The 19,457-nt window shown below is 41.1% G+C and overlaps 1 protein-coding gene across 7 annotated transcripts in view; it reads right to left on the bottom strand.

The window, feature by feature from the left end:
* Nucleotides 1-2,422: 2,422 nt before the first annotated feature.
* ARHGEF25 (Rho guanine nucleotide exchange factor 25) overlaps nt 2,423-19,457 on the bottom strand; it is a 98,890-nt gene continuing 81,855 nt past the window's right edge. For 4 of the 7 annotated variants that reach the window (XM_034419202.3, XM_087886712.1, XM_034419198.3 and 1 more), the window contains 4 exons: nt 19,041-19,221; nt 10,192-10,412; nt 6,917-7,021; nt 2,423-2,900 (listed from right to left, as the gene is read on the bottom strand). In XM_034419202.3, the coding sequence (XP_034275093.2) occupies nt 2,790-2,900; nt 6,917-7,021; nt 10,192-10,412; nt 19,041-19,221 (618 nt within the window). In that variant the 3' untranslated portion in view covers nt 2,423-2,789. Of the gene's footprint in view, nt 2,901-6,905; nt 7,022-10,191; nt 10,413-19,040; nt 19,222-19,457 lie in introns of all 7 variants that reach the window. The other 3 variants (XM_087886713.1, XM_034419200.3, XM_087886714.1) reach the window with 1 other exon arrangement.

Genomic DNA, 19,457 nt, shown 5'->3' with positions numbered 1-19,457 from the left:
AAGGCTGAGTCAACCTTGAGCCTGGTGAGATTTGAACTTGCACTAATTGCAGGCAGCTGGCAGCTAAGTGCGAGCACTTAACAGCACTTAGTCCACTGCTCCACCGAGGCTCTATACATGCATCCACTACCACTCAAAAATGTCCATCTTTGGTGGGAAAGCTGATGCGGCTTGGTACCTTGTCTTCATGGAAACCTGTACAGCAAAATTGTGCTTAAAAAGAGGAAGAAAAAAAATGCTAATCTATATGTAACCTTGGACTACACACACTTTAATGAGGGGTCCTTGGTGCTGTCGGAGTTTGTTTTCTTGCAATGTTTCATTACTCAAACTAGGTAACATCATCAGTGCACAACCAAGCTCAGAGAGCACCAAGGACTGCTCATTTCAACCCCAAGTTAAATATTCTTTATTGGTGCACACCTGAATTCCAGCTTAAAAAATGCACACCCAGCTCAGAACCATATGGAAGCAAAATGAACTGGTAGGTGATTCTTCCTTTCACAAATGTCTTGAGACACTCGCCTCTTCTTTTCGTGAGAAGAAGAGTCTACTAGGGCAAGGGTCTCCAATCTTGGCAGCTTTAAGCCAGGATGGGGAATTCTGGGAGTTGAAGTCCGCCAGGCTTAAATTTGCCAAGGTTGGAGACCCCTATACTAGGGAATGAGGCTGAGAAGATGCAATTTTGTTCTCCAATGGAAAGAAAGATCCTTTCACGCGGCCTCCAGTTCTACTTGAGATAATCTTGCACACACACACTACTGCTGTCAGTTCCTTTGTGACCGAACACTCCAGAGGGCTCTGTTCCTCCTCTTAATTGCCACGGAAACCAGCCATCACCTTTGTGTCCATGGGGCCGTCGCTGCTACATCACAATGGGGTCTTTAACACAATTAGCCCCACAGTGGAATCTTTGAGAAAAGAGTCAGCTGGTGTTTTAACCAAGATGGATGCACGACTGCATACATTTATGAGTTGCTCTAGTCTTTGAAATACCTTGTGGGTAAATTATGAATATACATTGGTATTCTTTTGCCTGTAGCATCCCCCCCTTCCCAAATAAGGATACAGCAGAAATAACTAACTCAGATGTGGCATGTTGGGCTAAGCAAGTGTCAAGTTCCCACCTCCAGGGATTGGATTGAAGCCCATAAATGATGACCTGTTTTCAGTACCACCCAAGCTGTATGCCAGCAAAAGGGCATTGCCTCAGAGGTGAAACCTTCTCCTGAAGCAAGGCTGGTAGACCCACATCATTTCTTTCTTGGACAACAATGGAAGGTATCATCTGGGCATTGCTCAGATAACAAGTATTCGGGGGTACAATTCTCTTATAGTATGCCTAGTATTTGCCTAGTATTTTGCTTTTCTGCTTTTTTAAAAAAAAATTGTATTAATGTCAGTATTGTCTTTAAATGTTGGTGGACCTATATATATATATTTCTATGAGTGCTTCGAGTTGTTTTTCATACTCTCTTTTAGGTAATTTTGGAAGGACCTAGAGAAATAAAAATTTCTAGTTTTCATCTTGCTAGATAGAAATGTTTGTGTGCTTTTAACAGGAGGCACTTTTTGAACTTAATACCTGATGAATGGGATGGCCGATATTCCTTTCACTTGCAAATTTTAGAGGAAACAAATGCAAAAACTGCTTAATTGAAAATAACCTTTTTCTTTGTTTAATAAAGAATGCTTCTGACCATTATCAGGATCAACTTGTAAGCAGAGCTGGCTCTGTCAAAATAGGCTGTGTGGCCTTTGAAGTGTAAAAGAACCAAGCTTCTTTCATTTATATCTCTGAGACTCTTGTTAAAAGGGGATTGACAGGAGAAATCCCCTTTCCCCACCCTTTGCTCTCAATAATTAAGTTAAATCCTATTAATTTAGGATTTATAGATAGGAAGTTTTCCTTGATCCCTCCATACTGATGTTAATTGACAAATCTCGCACACTAATACAGTAGATAGCCCTTGAGCTGGGATGCAATGATGTGCCAGTGACAGCAAAAATGGATTAATAGCTGATAAACTTGAGAATCAAACCAAGATCTCAAATTTTTTAGAATGTAATAGCTACAGTATATTTACACCTTCCTATTTCCTATGCAGTCATAGTTTTCTCTAATGACCAGGATGATGGATTCTGTAATCTAAATGACTAGGGACTTTGTATTGAGTTAAATAGATGTGTGAATAGTTTAAAGTATAATTTAAAAGTGGGAAGGGAAGAAAATATTCTCTTAGTACAATGAGAATTCAAGACTGCCTTGAAGTTTCCTGCCTAACACTTGAGTGTTCAGTTATGAAGAATTGGAGAAAACAGAGAATTTGACATGTAACCTCACAAGCTCCTCAGAAATGTTATGGAAATCAACTTTTCGCGATGCCTGTGCAGATTTTGTGTGATGCAATTTACTTCCTTGTTAGTTTTACTTAAAATCTTTATTACAACGAACAAAATATTCTCATTTCACATAATCTAAACCCCCTCATCCAAGAGCCCCCCACGTAAAGCCCCTAGAGCCCCACAGCATGCATATACTGGGGTCTAGGGAAGGGCCTTCAGCAGTATGCTCTGGTCCCAATATGGGGTCCTGCACCCATACAAGGAAGGGGGTGAAGTCTGGGCATTTTGAGCAGGATCAGAGGACAGCAAAATCTTCCATCCCGCTGTTGCCATGTTTCTCTTTCCTCCAGAGCAGCCACAGAGAGGGAGGAGGGATGTGGGAGACGCGTTAGATATCCTCAGCTGAAGTGCCTGACAGAGGCCACCATCCTGCAGTCCAAGAGTCACAGCTCATCCTCGTCAAGTTTGGCAAGTTGGGCACTGCCTTGAGGGACATTAATTTCTGGGACCTCAGGATCTGGGAGCAGCGGCCTGGCATCATCTTCAATCAGGACCTAATGGGGGGGACAAAGAGATGGTCAACTACAGAAATATGTCCAAGACTGATATAACTGCTATCTGCCAGGCTCATTTGTAGTAGTTCAATATGTTTAGAAAAAATATAATTTGTAAAGCAAAGCAATCCAATTTTATCCTTAAGAAAGCTGCACTCTAATCTGCACACATTATGTACGATTTCATTACATTAGAGCATGTGAACTATATTTTTATATCAAGAACCGTGGTGGTGCAGTGATTAGAATATAGTATTGCAAGCTGACTGCCCACTGCCAGCAGTTCAATCCTGACTGGCTCAAGGCTGACTCAGCCTTCCAACCCTTCTTCCAACCTGTTGGTAAAATAAGGACCCAGATTGTTGGGGTTAATAGTTTGCTATTGTAATCGGTCCAGAGAGGGCTGAAAAGCACTATAAAGCAGTATATTATAAATTATATCTGGCAAATTATATCTGGCCCAGGTTCAGGACCATCCAATATTTTGTCTCTCCAAAACATATTTCTAGAACATGAAATATCGCCATTTGTTTCCATTCTCACAAAATGGGATTTGATACTATTATTTTAAAATGAGAATTAAATTATTTTTACAGCTATAGGCAAACATGTTATCTAAGCATATTTCACTTTCATGATTTACCTTCCTTCAGCTAATTATAACATGGACAATAGTGATCCTACTTGCAATGACCTACTCTTTTCTATCAGCCACTTTCCCAGAGCAAGAAATGTATCTGCAGCAGCGTCTTCAATATTTACTACACTGATTGTAGGCATCACTGCAAATGCAACCTAAGTCTCTTGAATCTCTTGAACACCTAATAAATCCTCTGCAAACTTGAAAGATGATATAGTGGTCAAGAATATCAAACTGAGAGAAGAGCACTCCACTCTTAGCCATGTAGTTCCTTAGTAAAAGTACTTTACTTTAACACCACTCATAGGATTGTTGTATGAATAATAATAACTAAACAGCAGCAATGTATGCAACCTCCAGTTCCTCAACAAAAAGGAATTGTAAAAGTGAAATCAAGAAACAACTGGGTATCACTTCCCTGACAAAAAAAATGTGCAAAATATATTTAAATAATAATATGTAGGGTATCCATTCAGTGGTGGATTTCAAAATTTTTTACTACCGGTTCTGTGGGTGTGGCTTGATGGGCATGGCATGGCTTGGTGGGAGTGGCTTGGTAGGCATGGCAGGGGAAGGATACTGTAAAATCTCCATTCCCACCCCACTCCAGGGGAAGGTTACTGCAAAATCCCCATTTCCTCCCGATCAGCTGGAACTTGGGAGGGAGAGAACAGATGGGGGCGGGGCCAGTCAGAATTTTTACTACCGGTTCTCCGAACTACTCAAAATTTCTGCTACCAGTTCTCCAGAACTGGTCAGAACCTGCTGAAACTCACATCTGTATCCATTTCACTTTACATATATATAATAGAGAGAAATGATGGGTATCAGAAACCTAAGCGATAAACTACTTGCAAGCTGCTTCTTATGTTACCTGCATCTGCATAACCAACCCATCTTCTACTCCCTTTTCTCCCTCATCTCTTCCCCCCAACTCACTGCAATTTAATCCTACATCAGTCTGGTCATTCTACGATCTGATGAAATGAGCTACAGCTCACAAAAGCTTACACTTTTTTAAATACATTTGTTAGTCAAAATAGGTGTTACCAGATTCTGGTTCTTTTGACCAGAAGGGATGACTGTGTATGAAATGAGACAGTTGTGACTAGGAAATTTTTATATACACAATAACTCGTAGAAAAACTATGACATATAATTCCCTCCCATGTTTATACACAGACACCCCAACTGAAGAAAATTACAGGTAAATGAGAGGAATGAAACTGCGTGAGAACCTAGTGTGGTTTTAATGGCCAGAAGTTGAGGATATGTTTTATAGAAGTAGCTTCTTTACCTGCCAATTCATATGTGTGTTGTACAAAGTGCACCTGTGTACAAATATTTCATTTGTTTGTACTTCCCATGCCTGGGCAGTAGAGAAGAAAAAGATGAAAGAAAGGGGGACAGAGTGTCAAAGTCTTTAGTCAAGTCCTTGGCCTGTTACAGTAATGAAAAATGTTATTTATCATAATCTGACTTCATAGAAAAGAGAAATGGAATCAGGCAAATGAACCAAATTGTCCTGATAGAAGCGTGCAGCTGAACGTTACCTGGTTGGGGCTCATGAGTAGACATATTCCTAAGAAATAACATTCCTAGCAGATGAGATAGATTAACAGGAATAGCACTTAGATTTATATACCACTTAATACCTGAACGTCTTGCCTTCTGAGGTAGTCTCTAGTGTCATTTTGACAAGGAAAATTATGGTTGCTTTGATATTTTAAAAACAGGGTTAGCAGACCAGTCTCCCCATGGTTTACACAGAAGCAATTCCTATATATTGTCTTGAAACATTATTGTTGTTTGGGGGGGGGGGGGGAATAGCAGAGAAAAGAAATGGCCCAGGTACTGTCTATTGTTTTTGCATATCATCTAATCTTTTAATCCCTCTAAGTTAATCATTATTCATAGAAAAACGATTCCATAAGAATAGTCATTTCCTCAATCAGATAATCAGAAATGGTGAATGCTTTTTCAGTTCTGCAGGAAGTGCAAGATTCTGGGTTTATCTGCATTCTGGTGGCATACGAGCAGCGAGCATTCATGTTTCATCAGAATGCAACTTTTTGTGGACAACAGAGAGCCTTTCCTGTTACTCATAATGAGCTTACTGAACTTATGGCTAGTCAGTCTAATTTAATATGTACAGTCTATTTGAATGCGTGAAAGTGCAACATCATGGGCTATATAAAGATCAGAAGAAGGTCAAAGTATAATTGATGGATAAAAGCACTGAGTGAGGACATGAGCTTCCATGATCAAGAACTGCTCAAGAACAGCTAGAGAAATCTTTTGTTTTGTAAATGGAAGAATATGACTACAAATAAGCTCAACATTTCTAAGGGAGACAATAGTTAAGTGAGTTTTTGCCCCTTTTTACCTTTCTTTGCCAGCATGGTTGAGTGAATCCCTGCAGTTATTAAGCTAGTCACATAGTTGTTAAGTGAATCTGGATCCCCCATTGACTTTGCTTGTCAGAAAGTAGCAGAAGCTAATCACATGACCCCAGGACACTGCAACCGTCAAAAATATGAGCCAGTTGCCAAGCGTCTGAATTTTGATCATGTGATCATGGGGACACGACAATGGTTGTAAGTGTGAAAAGGAGCACAAGTCACTTTTTTTCAGTAGCGTTCTAACTCCGAACAGTCACTGAATGAATGTTGGTTAGTCGAGGATTACCTGTGTTCCATTACAAGATTGATAAAAACCAACTGTCCCAAGATCAATATTTTAGGTTGTATAATAGAAGACAAAGGGGATCTGTGTGTGTAAACTCGGCAAAGTAAGCAAAGGGTATGTATGTGTATGTGTATGTGCATGTGTGAGTGCACATAACATGGAAACGCTTTTCTCTTCTATACCTAATTATTTTATTTGTTCCTGTTTGCCTGCTACTTCTCCCTTTAACTTTTCCACATTGGGAACTCTTCCCAGACTTAAACAGTTTTGGTAGTTATCTGATTACTTATTTATATAACCCCTCTGCTTATATTAGTTGAGAAAACAGTACTGATCAACAACACGCTGAAACTGAGAAATATATTGAAGGGACAACTGCATTTAAGCTTTGATTCAATTGTTTATCCTTGCTGTCTGCAGTGATTGTGCTTACCAAGATCCCAAAAGGGGAAGGGGAAGGGGAAGGTTCTTTACAATTACCCTCTCCCAAGACAAAACCCTGGTTACATGCCAAAGGCCAAGGACCAGTGAGTTTGTACTCTGTGTGTGTGTGTGCATGCATGCATGCATGCAAGTAGAAATGTAAGCTCCAGAAAAAGGGAAAGGAAATAATTAATTTTAGAGGGAAAGTTAACAGAACCAGAATAATCTGATTGTTGTGATTATTCTGAACTCACCAAGAACTCACCAATTGCTGGGTTTCTTGCTGAGGGGCACTGGAGAGCTGCATATCAGGTTGCTCAGAAGGTATGTGAGAAGATTCAGGCCCTGGAGAGCTTTGGCTGTGAGATGGCTGTAAGTGAAAGGTGGGATGAAGAGAGAAAATTTGGAGAGAAACATAGTACCAGAAAAGCAAACCAGAAGCTGAGCATTTTGGGGATGAAGGCACCATTTAGCACTGAATGTAAGAAATCATCCTTAAAAGGACATGATGGTTTTCTACACTGAAGGCATGTCATAGCCTTCATACCTTCACTGAAGCCATCATTAATTTAGCACATATTTTGATCTCTCTCAAAATGAAGAGTGGATTCCGTACAGTCTGTAATTATACCCAATAAAAACAACTGTGGAGCAAATTTTATCTTCTTTTTAAGAATATTTGTATAATCCACCATATCATAATCCAAAATCCCTAAATTTTTTTACATGTCCATCATATATGATAATACGTTGCATCATCACATTTACATCTCCAACACGTAGATTGTAAGCTTGGATACATGCAAGCTAACTTTTTGGGATCTAAATGCCATCTATAAAACATTTTGTAAAAATTTTCTCTCAAGTTTTGGGCTTGAGTAAAATTTACATTTCTGACCCATATTTTTCCCATGTTTCCATCATTATTGGTTCCTCGATATTTTGTGTCCATTTTATCATACAGTCCTTCACTAGCTCAGTTTCTGAATCTATTTCTATCAATGCATTATACAACCTTTTAATATGCATTGGACTTTGATCCCTAATTTGTTTTATCAAATTTTCCTCATTTTGCAAGATACCAATTTTCTGATCCTCTTTCCATCTAGTGTATAACTGTCCATACTGAAACCAAGTTTGGATTATACTTTCTTCTTTTAATACCTCTAAAGACTTTAACTGCAATGCACCTCTTTCCATAATAAGAAGCTCTTTGTAAGTAATCACATCTTGTTTCTGTTCTACACTTACATTCTCTATCGTATGTCTAGGTATTGCCCATATAGGTAATTTATTATTTAATTTATATTGATACTTTTTCCATACACGCAGTAATGCATTCCTTAATATATGACTTTTAAAATTCTTGTCCACCTTTTTATCATATAGTAAATATGCATGCCACCCATATAACAAATCATATCCCTCAATATTCAATATTCTCTCTTCTGTTGAGTTAATCCAATCACTAATTGCTGAAAGGGCAGCTGTCTCATAATACAATCTTAAATTAGGCATTTTGAGACCTCCTCTTTCACGTATATCTTGCATTATTTTTTGTTTTATTCTCAGTCTCTTTCCTGCCCACACAAAATTACTAATGCCCTTCTGCCATTCATTCAAATTTCCATCTTTTTTCAATATTGGTATCATTTGGAAAAAGAATAAAAACTTTGGCAAGATATTCATTTTCACTGCAGCTATCCTTCCCAACAACGATAGTTGCAATTTTTTCCAGTTTTCCATCTCTTTCTGTATTTTTTGCCACAACAATTCATAATTATACTTATATAATTTCACATTTGATGTCGTAATATAAACCCCTAAATATTTAACCTTCTTTACTGTTTCCAATCCTGTTATTCTTTTTATTTCTTCTTTTTGACTTGTAACCATATTTTTAATTATTATCTTTGTTTTCCCTGCATTTATTTTAAATCCAGATACTTGTCCATATTGATTAATTATATCCATTAGACCTATAACCGATTGTACTGGTTGGGTCAAAGTCACTACCAGGTCAACTGCGAATGCTCGTAATCTGTAATCATCATGCCTAATTTTAATTCCCCTTATTTTATCTGAGCCACGTATTTTATTCAACAAAAGTTCCAAAGTCAAAATAAACAGTAGTGGAGATAAGGGACGTCCTTGTCTTGTTCCTTTTTCTATGTTAAAAGTTTCCGTTAAACTACCATTGATTATTACTTGTGCTGTTTGTTGCTGATATATTGCCTTAATAGATTGTGTAAAATACTCTCCAAACTGCATCTTTTCAATTATTTTCAGTAAAAAATTCCAGTTCAATCGATCAAATGATCAATGATCAGTAAACACATAATAATCATTGTCTTAATGGCCTCATAATAAATGCATCTGGTTTTTCTACATTAATTAATCTCCTTTAAAATTACCTTTTCTCAGCCCCTCTTGCCTAACAATCTGGTGGGTAAATCAAAACTTTGCTATATATATTTTTGCCCGCGCGCACACATACACGTGTGTGTGTGTGTGCAAAGATTTTTCCCTTGTATGTTCAGTGAGTGATACTAAATAATAATTGTTGAGTAGCAATAGCAGACAATATATTCCCTTCCCACCTGCCCTGTTCTAGTTCTTCTGGTATCGCTGCCTCAAGGATGGGTAAAGCAAAAAAATTGGGTTGCTTGGGGCATGGATTTAACTCACTCTCTCACTCACTCACTCATTCATTCATTCAACAATTTTTCCTATTTCTTAACTGCCCATTTTGGGAGATCATGGAAACCCATTCCATTCATCTGAATAGCCTCTCCTTAACAAAAGAAAGAAGTCATCTCCTCCTAGATGAACTGGAACAGAGTTAAGAAGTCCTACTCTTGGTCTTCCTCAATCCGATTTCCTTTTCATTTGACTGTGACTCTCCAACCTTCAGCATTTGGATAGAGCAGTTATGATCCATAGACAGAATAACATATATGCTGTACATACACTTGGCATGGGCTCAGAGTCCTTTGACCGTACTAATGAGTTGTTCTAAATAAAATGATATATGGTAGCCAAATACATTAGCATTTATTTTCAATATTTACATAGTATCTTTCAGTATAATTATTTCTAGGACAGTTTACTTAGGAAAGAGCAACATATTAAGTAATTGGCCCCCGTTCCTCATTATTTGTTGAGCTACTCTATTAAAAGTTGGCCAATAACCTCCTCCCCTACCTCTTTTTTTCCACATCAATAATGGAAATTTTACAAAACGGCACTGATTAGGAATGGAGCAAGAAACTGTTTTTTGTCTTTATGGCAACCGGTTCACAACATATTTCAAGCAACAGACAGGATAGAATTATCTTAATTATGAATTGCTGTTTTTATATAATGGTTATTTTAGGCATTCAAATTCTAAGTAGGCTCAGAGCTACTGTTTAATTAAATCAAATGACTGCATTGGATGTTAAGCTTTCTTCTCCGAAGTAGAAAATCTGTGTCATCCACACACACCAAATTGCTATACTATCTGAGGTGCGAGCCTGACTGATGACCTTCTTGCCTTACCTCGATAGAGGGGAGGGGCTCAGGTGGGGCAGGACCAGGAAGATAAAGGGAAGGCAGAGAGGCATTGTGGGCCTGGAGGCTGGATCCCTTGTTCTGGTCCATGGAGGTTGAGGAGGAGGGCCGGGTAGAGCCACCTGTCAGTGAGTGGTGCAGAGCCCCCGTTCGTCCTAGACTGTGGGTTTTGCTCTCCCGACGCTGGTACTCTATGGGTGACTGCAGTGCTGGGAGGGGGAAAAAAACAATAGGAACAGACTTTGAACAATGGGGTTAACCTGGTAACATAAAATAATATACAGTACATGCCAAAAAAGAAGTTGTATGGTATTCACCGAGAATAACAAGAAATCCTTTCTGAACCATGAGGTAACTTCACTGAGTAAAAGGACTACGTGATTCTAAGGTTCTAAGGTTTTTAATGTTTTTTAATCTTTTAAATGTTTTTAGAATGGTTTTTTTTTTTTTAATGTATTGTGAGCCGCTCTGGGTCTCCTGAGAGGGGCGGCATATAAATTAATTAATTAATTAATTAAATAAATAAATAAATAAATAAATAAATAAATAAATAAATAAAGATTTGCCTGTCTGAATTAGCCATCACAGATTACGCTTACCTGTGGCCTAACATCATCTACTGATTCCTCCTATGACTAATATACTGAGGTGGCTACCGGAGAGGGTGGAGACCCTGATCGTAACATCACTTTTGAAGGATCACTTTGCAAACTGCTCAGTGTCACTTAGGTGAGATGGATGATGTAGAAATTTGATAAATAAAATGAAATAAAATCTTTAAGAAAGATAGATTTCTAAAAGGCTTTAAAAATAGATTTCTTGTTCCTGGCACATTAGGTGAGATTGGGTTTATGAGTGAATTTTGGGGATAAATACGGTATAGTTTAAAATGTCATTGCCCCCAACCCAAAATAACAGAATTCTAAAAAATCTATCCAGATTCATGTTGGTTTCCTCATCCCCTTTCTTCTTCTCCAGTTTCCCCTCTTCTCTGACAAGTGTCAGCTTTGGAAGCCATATTAACACAGGAAGCTTCCACGCTGCCACCTTCTTGCGCTTGGGAAAGTAGGAGGGGGGATTTAGTGGAGTGATTGTAGTTAAACATAATAGCATTCTTCTCTTCGGTCAAGGTCATGGTGCTCCTGCATCTGGAGGAGGAGTGGTTGCAGTGGTGGCTCAAGTTGGGACGGATGGTGATTGGGCCATGTGATGGACTGATGGGTTCAGGGGCTGGATTTGTGGTTTTGATTTACTGAGGGAAAACCCAGAACTCTCAGATTTGGGTTTTCCCAGATGTGCCAGTGTGCCTACTCTAATAAATGGAAGTTTTGAGATAATGCCTGTCTCAAGAGTTTTTGATTGGAGTTGGGTTGTTCTGGAACGCTGATAACAAGATGGAAGGTGTCTCTAGCTCAGTCAGCAGTTTGCCCAAATAGAGCTGCTGAGTTCTACCACTTTCAATACCTTGTTGAATGATCTACAACAGACAATCTACAAACTAGAGTTATTCTCAAAGCCAAGTTAGCACCATTGCGTTCTCCTATGTCTCTTTCGAATCCTGTCATCCTTTCTTTTCTTTTCTACCTTAGCAGCAATTTCAGTTTTTATTTCATATCATTGGTTGACATCACCCAGAGAAACAATTTCCTTTGGAGTAAACGCAATGCTTTTTTTTTTTTTCTCAACTCATGGATTGTCCAAATTCTTCCTTTTTCACACCATTTTACCCCTTTCTGTAGAAATGGCTTTGATTTTTTTTCAATTACAACTATAGCTGGCTGGTTTGCTTTTTCAGCATGGCGTTCTATTTTCTTAACAGCAGAAATTGTTGAGCATAATGTTTTTCTTCAACTAAAGCTTTTATTAATATCTCTGCTATTGAATTAGGTCTGCATGTTCTGCAGCAACCAAAACCACAAGTATTTCTTTTTCCCCAAGTATCCAGTTGACAGCTACTCAGTTTTTCCTCAGTTTTTTGTTTTTTTAAAAAATAATTGATTCCTCTAGACAACCTACTTTTTCCTCAGCTTCTGCCCATGTTCTGAATCAGGGATACAATGGTCAAGGACATAGTTAGTCAACCTAACCCTATTGTCTCCTGGTAAGGATTTGTATTGGGACCCATGATATCCCTTCCTATAATAAATGGTACAAATTGATGCTGTACAGTATTACAGTTCTTTCAAGCAACCCTCCTTTTCATTTCCATTCACTGAGAGACTTGTTACTGGTGATACGAAAGGGGTTCAGCTTCTTAATTTGTCTGTCAATACAGATATTTTTTTTCTACCCTGTTTCCCCGAAAAAAAGACATCCCCTGATAATAAGCTCAATCGGGCATGTGCTAAAATAAGCCTCCCCCTGAAAATAAGCCCTCCCCGAAAATATTTAAACGCAGAGCTGGAAATCGGGTAAGATGGCAAGAGGAGCCCCATCTTGCTCCATGCGCCCCAAAATAATAAGAACTCCTGAAAATAGGGCCAAGCACTTATTTCGGAGTTCAAACAAATATAAGACAGGGTTTTATTTTCGGGAACACACAGTATCCACTGATTTGGTACATAACACAGACAAGGAGGCAGCTATGGTTTATCATTTCCTCAAATTGGGATTCTCTTATTTGTCAATCTCATAACATTTAATAATTAAAAGCCCATATTGGCATACTTCTTAAATTTTACTATTTTTCCCCCTTTTTTGGCCAGTATGGGTTACCTAAAATAATAGTTTTCAGATGATCCTTTTTTCTAACCACAGTTATAACCTGTCCTCTATGTAACACTTCTGCAACTATTGTGTATTCAAAGTAGTTGTTGAAAAAAATGTAAGCGTCTTGTATATAGTTGGTTTAAAGACATTCAAAGCAGCTTATTCTTCAGAAAAGTCGTTCTGAATCTCTGCCAGCTCTCCTCAATTCAAACTTAGTATGAATATCATGAAGTTTTTGTTTCTTAAGTTCCATTAAAAACCAAGAGAAAGATGTATGGATACATGATACAACCTAATGTTATCTTTCAGTTGAAGTTTAACCTGCAATATTTCTTTTTCATAATGGTGAGCCTCTATATCTCAAAAGCATTTGAATTTTTTTTCTTGTATTCTCTTTTCTTTCCTCAACCTGTTCTGTTCCCTGAAAATATTTATAAATATTTCATTTCTTTAACTACTCTTTTTTTTTGGTCAGTAATAGTCTCATATCTCTCATAGTGGTTTTATAACGTAAGATCCATTTGTCCTTGTATTTTAAAAAAAATTAAGCTAGCTTTGTTTATTGCCCAGGATCTGGAATTAATTTTTGTTAAAGCAAAAAGCCATGGTGGTGCAGTAGTTAGAATGTAGTATTGAAGGCTAACTCTGTCCACAGCCAAAGTTCGATTCTCAAGGTTGATTTAGCCTTCCATTCTTCCGAGGTCGGTAAAATGAGGGCCCAGATTGTTGGGGGCAATAGGCTGACTCTGTAAAGTGCTTAGAGAGGGCTGTAAAGCACTGTGAAATGGTATAAAAGTCTAAGTGCTATTGCTATCAATTTTCTTCTTTTCTCTATGCACCCATTTCCTCTGCTGTTTCTAATTTTCTGTGCTATCCTTTAAAACCATTTTTTTCTCAGATTTTCTTGATTCCCACCTCACTTTTTCTTAAAGCTTTTTAGTCAGATAAATTGATTTGGCAGTATACAAGTTGAATAAATAAAAAAACTCCTTTGGGAATCTATATTATACCGCTGTCACTTCATACGCTGGGACCAAGTTTATTTGATTAGAAGTGGCAAATTTAATTTGGAAATAAAAAATGTAGCTTAAACACTTGCTGTCACTAATCCAAAATAATAGGGGATTTATTATACTTAAATGATCTCATCAACTATTTTCATGGCAGTGTGATATTTAGGGATGTGCTGTTATTTTTTTTAATTTTTTTTATTTTATTTTGAATTTGTATACCGCCCTTCTCCCTGAGGACTCAGGGCGGTGAACAGCCAAGTAAAAACATCAAGTACAAATATTAAAATACAGTTAAAAATATACATATATAAATTTGGCCCTGTTAATTAAAAACAATAAACAAAACACTTAAAAAAAAAAAATTTAGGCCAGCCCGGCTTGCTGGAAAAGGAAGGTTTTAAGGGCACGGCGGAAGGCACTGAGATCTTGGATTCTCCTTATCTCTGGAGGCAGTTGGTTCCAGAGGGTAGGTGCCCCCACAGAGAAGGCCCTCCCCCTGGGGGTCACCAGCCTACACTGTTTGGCTGATGGCACCCCGAGGAGACCCTCTCTGTGGGAGCGCACGGGTCGATGGGAGGTCGTCGGTGGCAGCAGGCGGTCTCGAATATAGCTAGGCCCTATGCCATGGAGCACTTTAAAGGTGATAACCAACACCTTGAAGCGCACCCGGAAGACCACTGGGAGCCAGTGCAGCTCGCGCAGGAGCGGTGTTACATGGGAGCGCCATGCTGCTCCCATCACAACCCGCGCTGCTGCGTTCTGGACCAGCTGGAGCCTCCGGGTGCTCTTCAAGGGGAGCCCCATGTAGAGAGCGTTGCAGTAGTCAAGGCGAGAGGTGACGAGGGCATGAGTGACTGTGCACAGGGAATCCCGATCAAGAAAGGGCCGCAACTGGCGAATCAGGCGAACCTGACAAAAGGTCCCCCTGGTTACAGCCGTCAGATGTTCCTCCAAGGACAGCTGCGTATCCAGGAGGACTCCCAGATTGCGAGCCCTCTCAGTGGGGGCCAACGACTCGCCCCCAATAGTCAGTGATGGAGTCAACTGACTATATCGGGATGCCGGGAGCCACAGCCACTCAGTCTTGGAAGGGTTGAGCCTGAGCTTGTTCTTCCCCATCCAGATCCGCACAGCCTCCAGGCACTGGGACATCACTTCAAGGGCATCGTTGGGGTGGCCTGGGGTGGAGATGTACAGCTGGGTGTCATCAGCGTACTGGTGGTATCTCACCCCAAAGCCACGGATGATCTCGCCCAGCGGCTTCACATAAATGTTGAACAGGAGGGGCGAGAGGACCGACCCCTGAGGCACTCCACATATAAGAGACCTTGAGGTCGACCTCTGCCCCCCTGCCAACACGAACTGCGACCGGTCGGAGAGAAAGGAGGAGAACCACCGTAATACGGTGCCCCCCATCCCCAACTCTTCCAACCGGTGCAGCATGATACCATGGTCGATGGTATCAAAAGCCGCTGAGAGGTCTAACAGGACCAGAACAGAGGAGCAACCTCTGTCCCGAGCCCTCCAGAGATCATCAACCAACACGACCAATGCCGTTTCCGTGCTGTGCCCAGGCCTGAAACCCGACTGGAACGGATCTAGATAGGATGTTTCCTCCAGGAATTGCGGAAACTGTCGCGCGACCACACTCTCAACAACCTTCGCCAGGAAGCGAAGGTTGGAGACAGGACGATAGTTGGCCAATATTGCCGGATCCATGGACGGCTTCTTGAGGAGAGGCCTCACCACCGCCTCTTTCAAGGCAGTAGGGAAGTGACCCTCACTCAACGAAGCGTTGATAACACCCTGGAGCCAGCCTCGTGTAACCTCCCGGGAGGCCAGTACCAACCAGGAGGGACACGGGTCCAATAAACATGTGGCCGCACTAAGTCTCCCCAAAATCCTGTCCACATCATCGGGAGTCACAGCATCAAACTCCTCCCAGGTAACATTCTCAAGACTATTCCTCGTCAACCTGCCCTGATCTACCCAGTCAGAGTCCAAATCCCCCCGGATCTGAGCGATTTTGTCATACAGGTATTGTCCGAAATCCTCCGCCCTGCCTTCCAAGGGATCCTCCCGCGCTCCCGGATGGAGCAGGGAGCGGGTTACCCTGAACAGGGCGGCCGGACGATTCCCTGATGACGCAATAGAGGCGGAAAAGTAATTAAACTTTGCCGTCTTTATCGCCACTAGGCAGGTCTTAATATGCGACCTTATCAGTGTTCGGTCAGATTCAGCGAGACTGGCCCTCCAACCGCTCTCTAGGCGTCTTTTCCGGCGTTTCATCTCCCTCAGCTCCTCGGTGAACCAAGGAGCCGCGAGGGATCGACACCGGGTCAGAGGCCGCAAAGGCATGACTCGATCCAAGGCCCCACCAGCCGCCCGATCCCAGGCAGCTACCAGGTCCTCGGCCGAGTCGTGTGCCAGATCTTCAGGAATTGGCCCAAGCTCCGTCTGGAACCTATCAGGATCCATCAGGCGCCTGGGGCGGATCCATCTAATTGGGTCCGCCTCCCTGCGGCGGGGTGTAGCAGTTCGAAGGTCCAGATGAAGGAGTGAGTGATCTGACCATGACAAGGGTTTCATGTCTATATCCCCTATAATAAGACCACTCAACCACTGGCCAGAGACAAAAATCAGGTCCAGCGTGTGTCCCCCCCTGTGAGTAGGGCCATGAACTAACTGGGTCAGGTCCATGGCCGTCATGGAAGCCATGAACTCCCGAGCCACCTCCGACGTTTCACCAACGGACGGCAGGTTGAAATCACCCATGACCATAAGCCTGGGTGTATCAACTGCCACCGTGGCTATCACGTCGAGTAGCTCGGGCAGAGCCGTTGCCACGTGGCAGGGAGCCAGGTACGTAAGCAGCAAGCCCATCTGAACCCCATGACCCAATCTCACAAAGAGGGACTCACATCCGGCAATCTGTGGCACAGTGGTCTCCCTCGGACCAAGACCTTCGTTAATAATAACCGCCACCCCCCCTCCCCTCCCCTGGGCCCTCGGCTGATGGAATGCTCTGAAGCCTGGTAGGCACATCTCAACCAGAGGGACCCCTCCCTCCGGGCCCAACCAGGTCTCCGTAATACCCGCCAGGTCCGCTCCCCCCTCTTGGATAAGATCGCAAATGAGGGGGGCCTTATTTACCACGGACCTGGCGTTGCACAGCATCAGCCAGAGGCCCAGGTCCTGAGTATCTGAGCCACCTTGTATCCGAGGGGAGCTTTGAGGACCGGGGCGCGCAATCGCTCTCAAGTAGCGAGTGCGCACCCCCGGCACAAGATGAGGTCCTCTGCTCCCGCCATATCTGCCCCTCCCATCCACCGTGCTGATGATATTCCCAATCCCTCGTCCTGCGCCCTCCAAACCGTTACCCTGTGCTGGGCTGGGCCCTGACCTAGGTGGATTACCCCCCCATCCCCTTTGGTCGCCCTCCCAGTTCCCCTTAAAAGATTATTAAAAACCCTAATTATATTCTGCCTCTCATTTATTCAAGCGGCCAATTTTTTATAAACAACTGAAATGTTTATATCACATGACCAGAAAGATTTATAAACAATTTATAAAAATATACATTGTTTTTGGGAAGAATAGCAGGCTGTTTCCATAGGCCTTGAAAGTGGCATAGTCCTTTGTAGGATTTGTAGGTTATGAATTGTTTGTTTGTATGTCTATGATTTTTGCTTATCATTGTTCTTGCTGTTAAAAGTTATTAGATGCCTAGTGTCTTGTGGACTCAGGTAACTTCTAAATTTTAAAATTAAAGTAAATATTTCAAGTGAAAAAATTTGGAAGTATTGAAAAAGCAATATAAGCAAACTTGCAGGTTTTGCCTTCAGGTTCTGTGTAATGAGTAGAACAGCCTCCACTTGGGATTCTGGAGCTCCCTTCCTTCAAATGTGTTTTGTGTTGTGTTTGATCTGCACAAATCAAAGCACCCCCTTCTGAGACATGTTTGTTGCTTCTTTGTTCACTTTCATTAAGACCTGATCTTATTAGAATGGAAATTATAGACGAATTGACAAGTGGGAATCACATCTTTGAATAACACAAACCTTCCTAGGAGTAAAAAATCAGCATGGAGGCAGCAAGCTGAGATGGAACTGTTGCCCTGGTTCCTTACCTATTAGAAGGACTCCCTGAGAAATAAGCCCAATTGTGGCAAAGTAAAGGAAAAGCTGCAAAATTGAGATAAGATACTGATATGTATTGTGTGTGTGTGTGTGTGTGAGAGAGAGAGAAAGAGAGAGGGAGGGAGGGAGGGAGGGAGGGAGGGAGGGAGGGAGGGAGGAAGAAAAAGCAAAATATGGTAATTAACAAGGGGAGAATTAAACAGTTCCTTTACTGATGAAAGAAGTACCTGGATCAAAAATATGAGACTAGGTAAAATACAAGACTAATCAATCCGAATAGAATTGGAAGGGACCTTGGAGGTCTTCTAGTCCAACCCCCTGCTCAAGCAGAAGACGTTATACCATTTCCGACAAGTGACTGTCCAGTCTCTTCTTAAAAACCTCCAGTGATGAAGCAACCACAACTTCTGAAGGCAAGCTGTTCCACTGGTTAATTGTCCTCACTGCTAGGAAGTTTCTCCTTAATTCCAGGTTGCTTCTCTCCTTGATTAGTTTCCATCCATTGTATCTTGTCCTGTCCTCTGGTGCTTTGGAAAATAAGTTGACCTCCTCTTCTTTGTGGCAGTTTCTCAAATACTAGAATATTGCTATCATGTCCCTCCCAATCCTTCTTTTCTCTAGACTAGACAAACCGAAATCCTGCAACCATTCTTCATATGTTTTAGTCTCTGGGCCTTTAATCCAAACTACATCAAATTCTGTAAAAGCCAAAACTTATTATTTCCAAACCTCTAATTCAAATTACAATTTGAAAATTTTCTTCTTAACTATGAATTATTGTTTGTCATACTTCTAAAATGCAGTATGGAAATTTCATAGTAATCGTCCTATCCAGTCCACACGATGAGCTGAGAATGCGATGTAAGAAATACTGAAGCCCTGGAGGAAGGTTAGGCAAAGTTTAAAAGGCAATTTCTGATAGGATGATTTGAATAGCCATAGTTGGTACCATAGGTAGCTATGTTTTTACTCCTACCATTAAGGAAGTCACGTTGTGTCTCCAAGATGAGGTTGATGTCAGTCACCCAGGCCTGGGCAATTTCTGGTGTTGCTGCCTGCAGTACATAACGGATGGTGCCCCGTTCTGCGCCACGAGAGATCAGTGCAAATTTGCAGGGATCATTGTCCACACAAGGCTCCAGGCCCAAACAGCTTACCTGGAAGACAAATTGATGGTGGGTCAACCTAGTGTTGTGACTGCAACTGAGACAGATTATACACTTGATTAAATAAAGATAATAAAGTGAAATTGGCCCAAGCATAATCCAGACCACATGAATATGGTATCTTTTCCCCAGCAACAATGTTAAAAAGCAAGAAAATTATATGAATAAAATAGAGAGAGTAAGATACTCAACAATCAAGCAAACACAAGCCTTTCCTGATTTTCTGA

The sequence above is a fragment of the Pantherophis guttatus genome, chromosome 2 (genome assembly GCF_059756535.1).
Source record: "Pantherophis guttatus breed Tessera chromosome 2, ASM5975653v1, whole genome shotgun sequence".
In the NCBI taxonomy this organism is placed as follows: domain Eukaryota; kingdom Metazoa; phylum Chordata; class Lepidosauria; order Squamata; family Colubridae; genus Pantherophis; species Pantherophis guttatus.
Note: the sequence above shows the minus strand (reverse complement) of the source record. Positions and strands in the feature narration are given on the sequence as shown.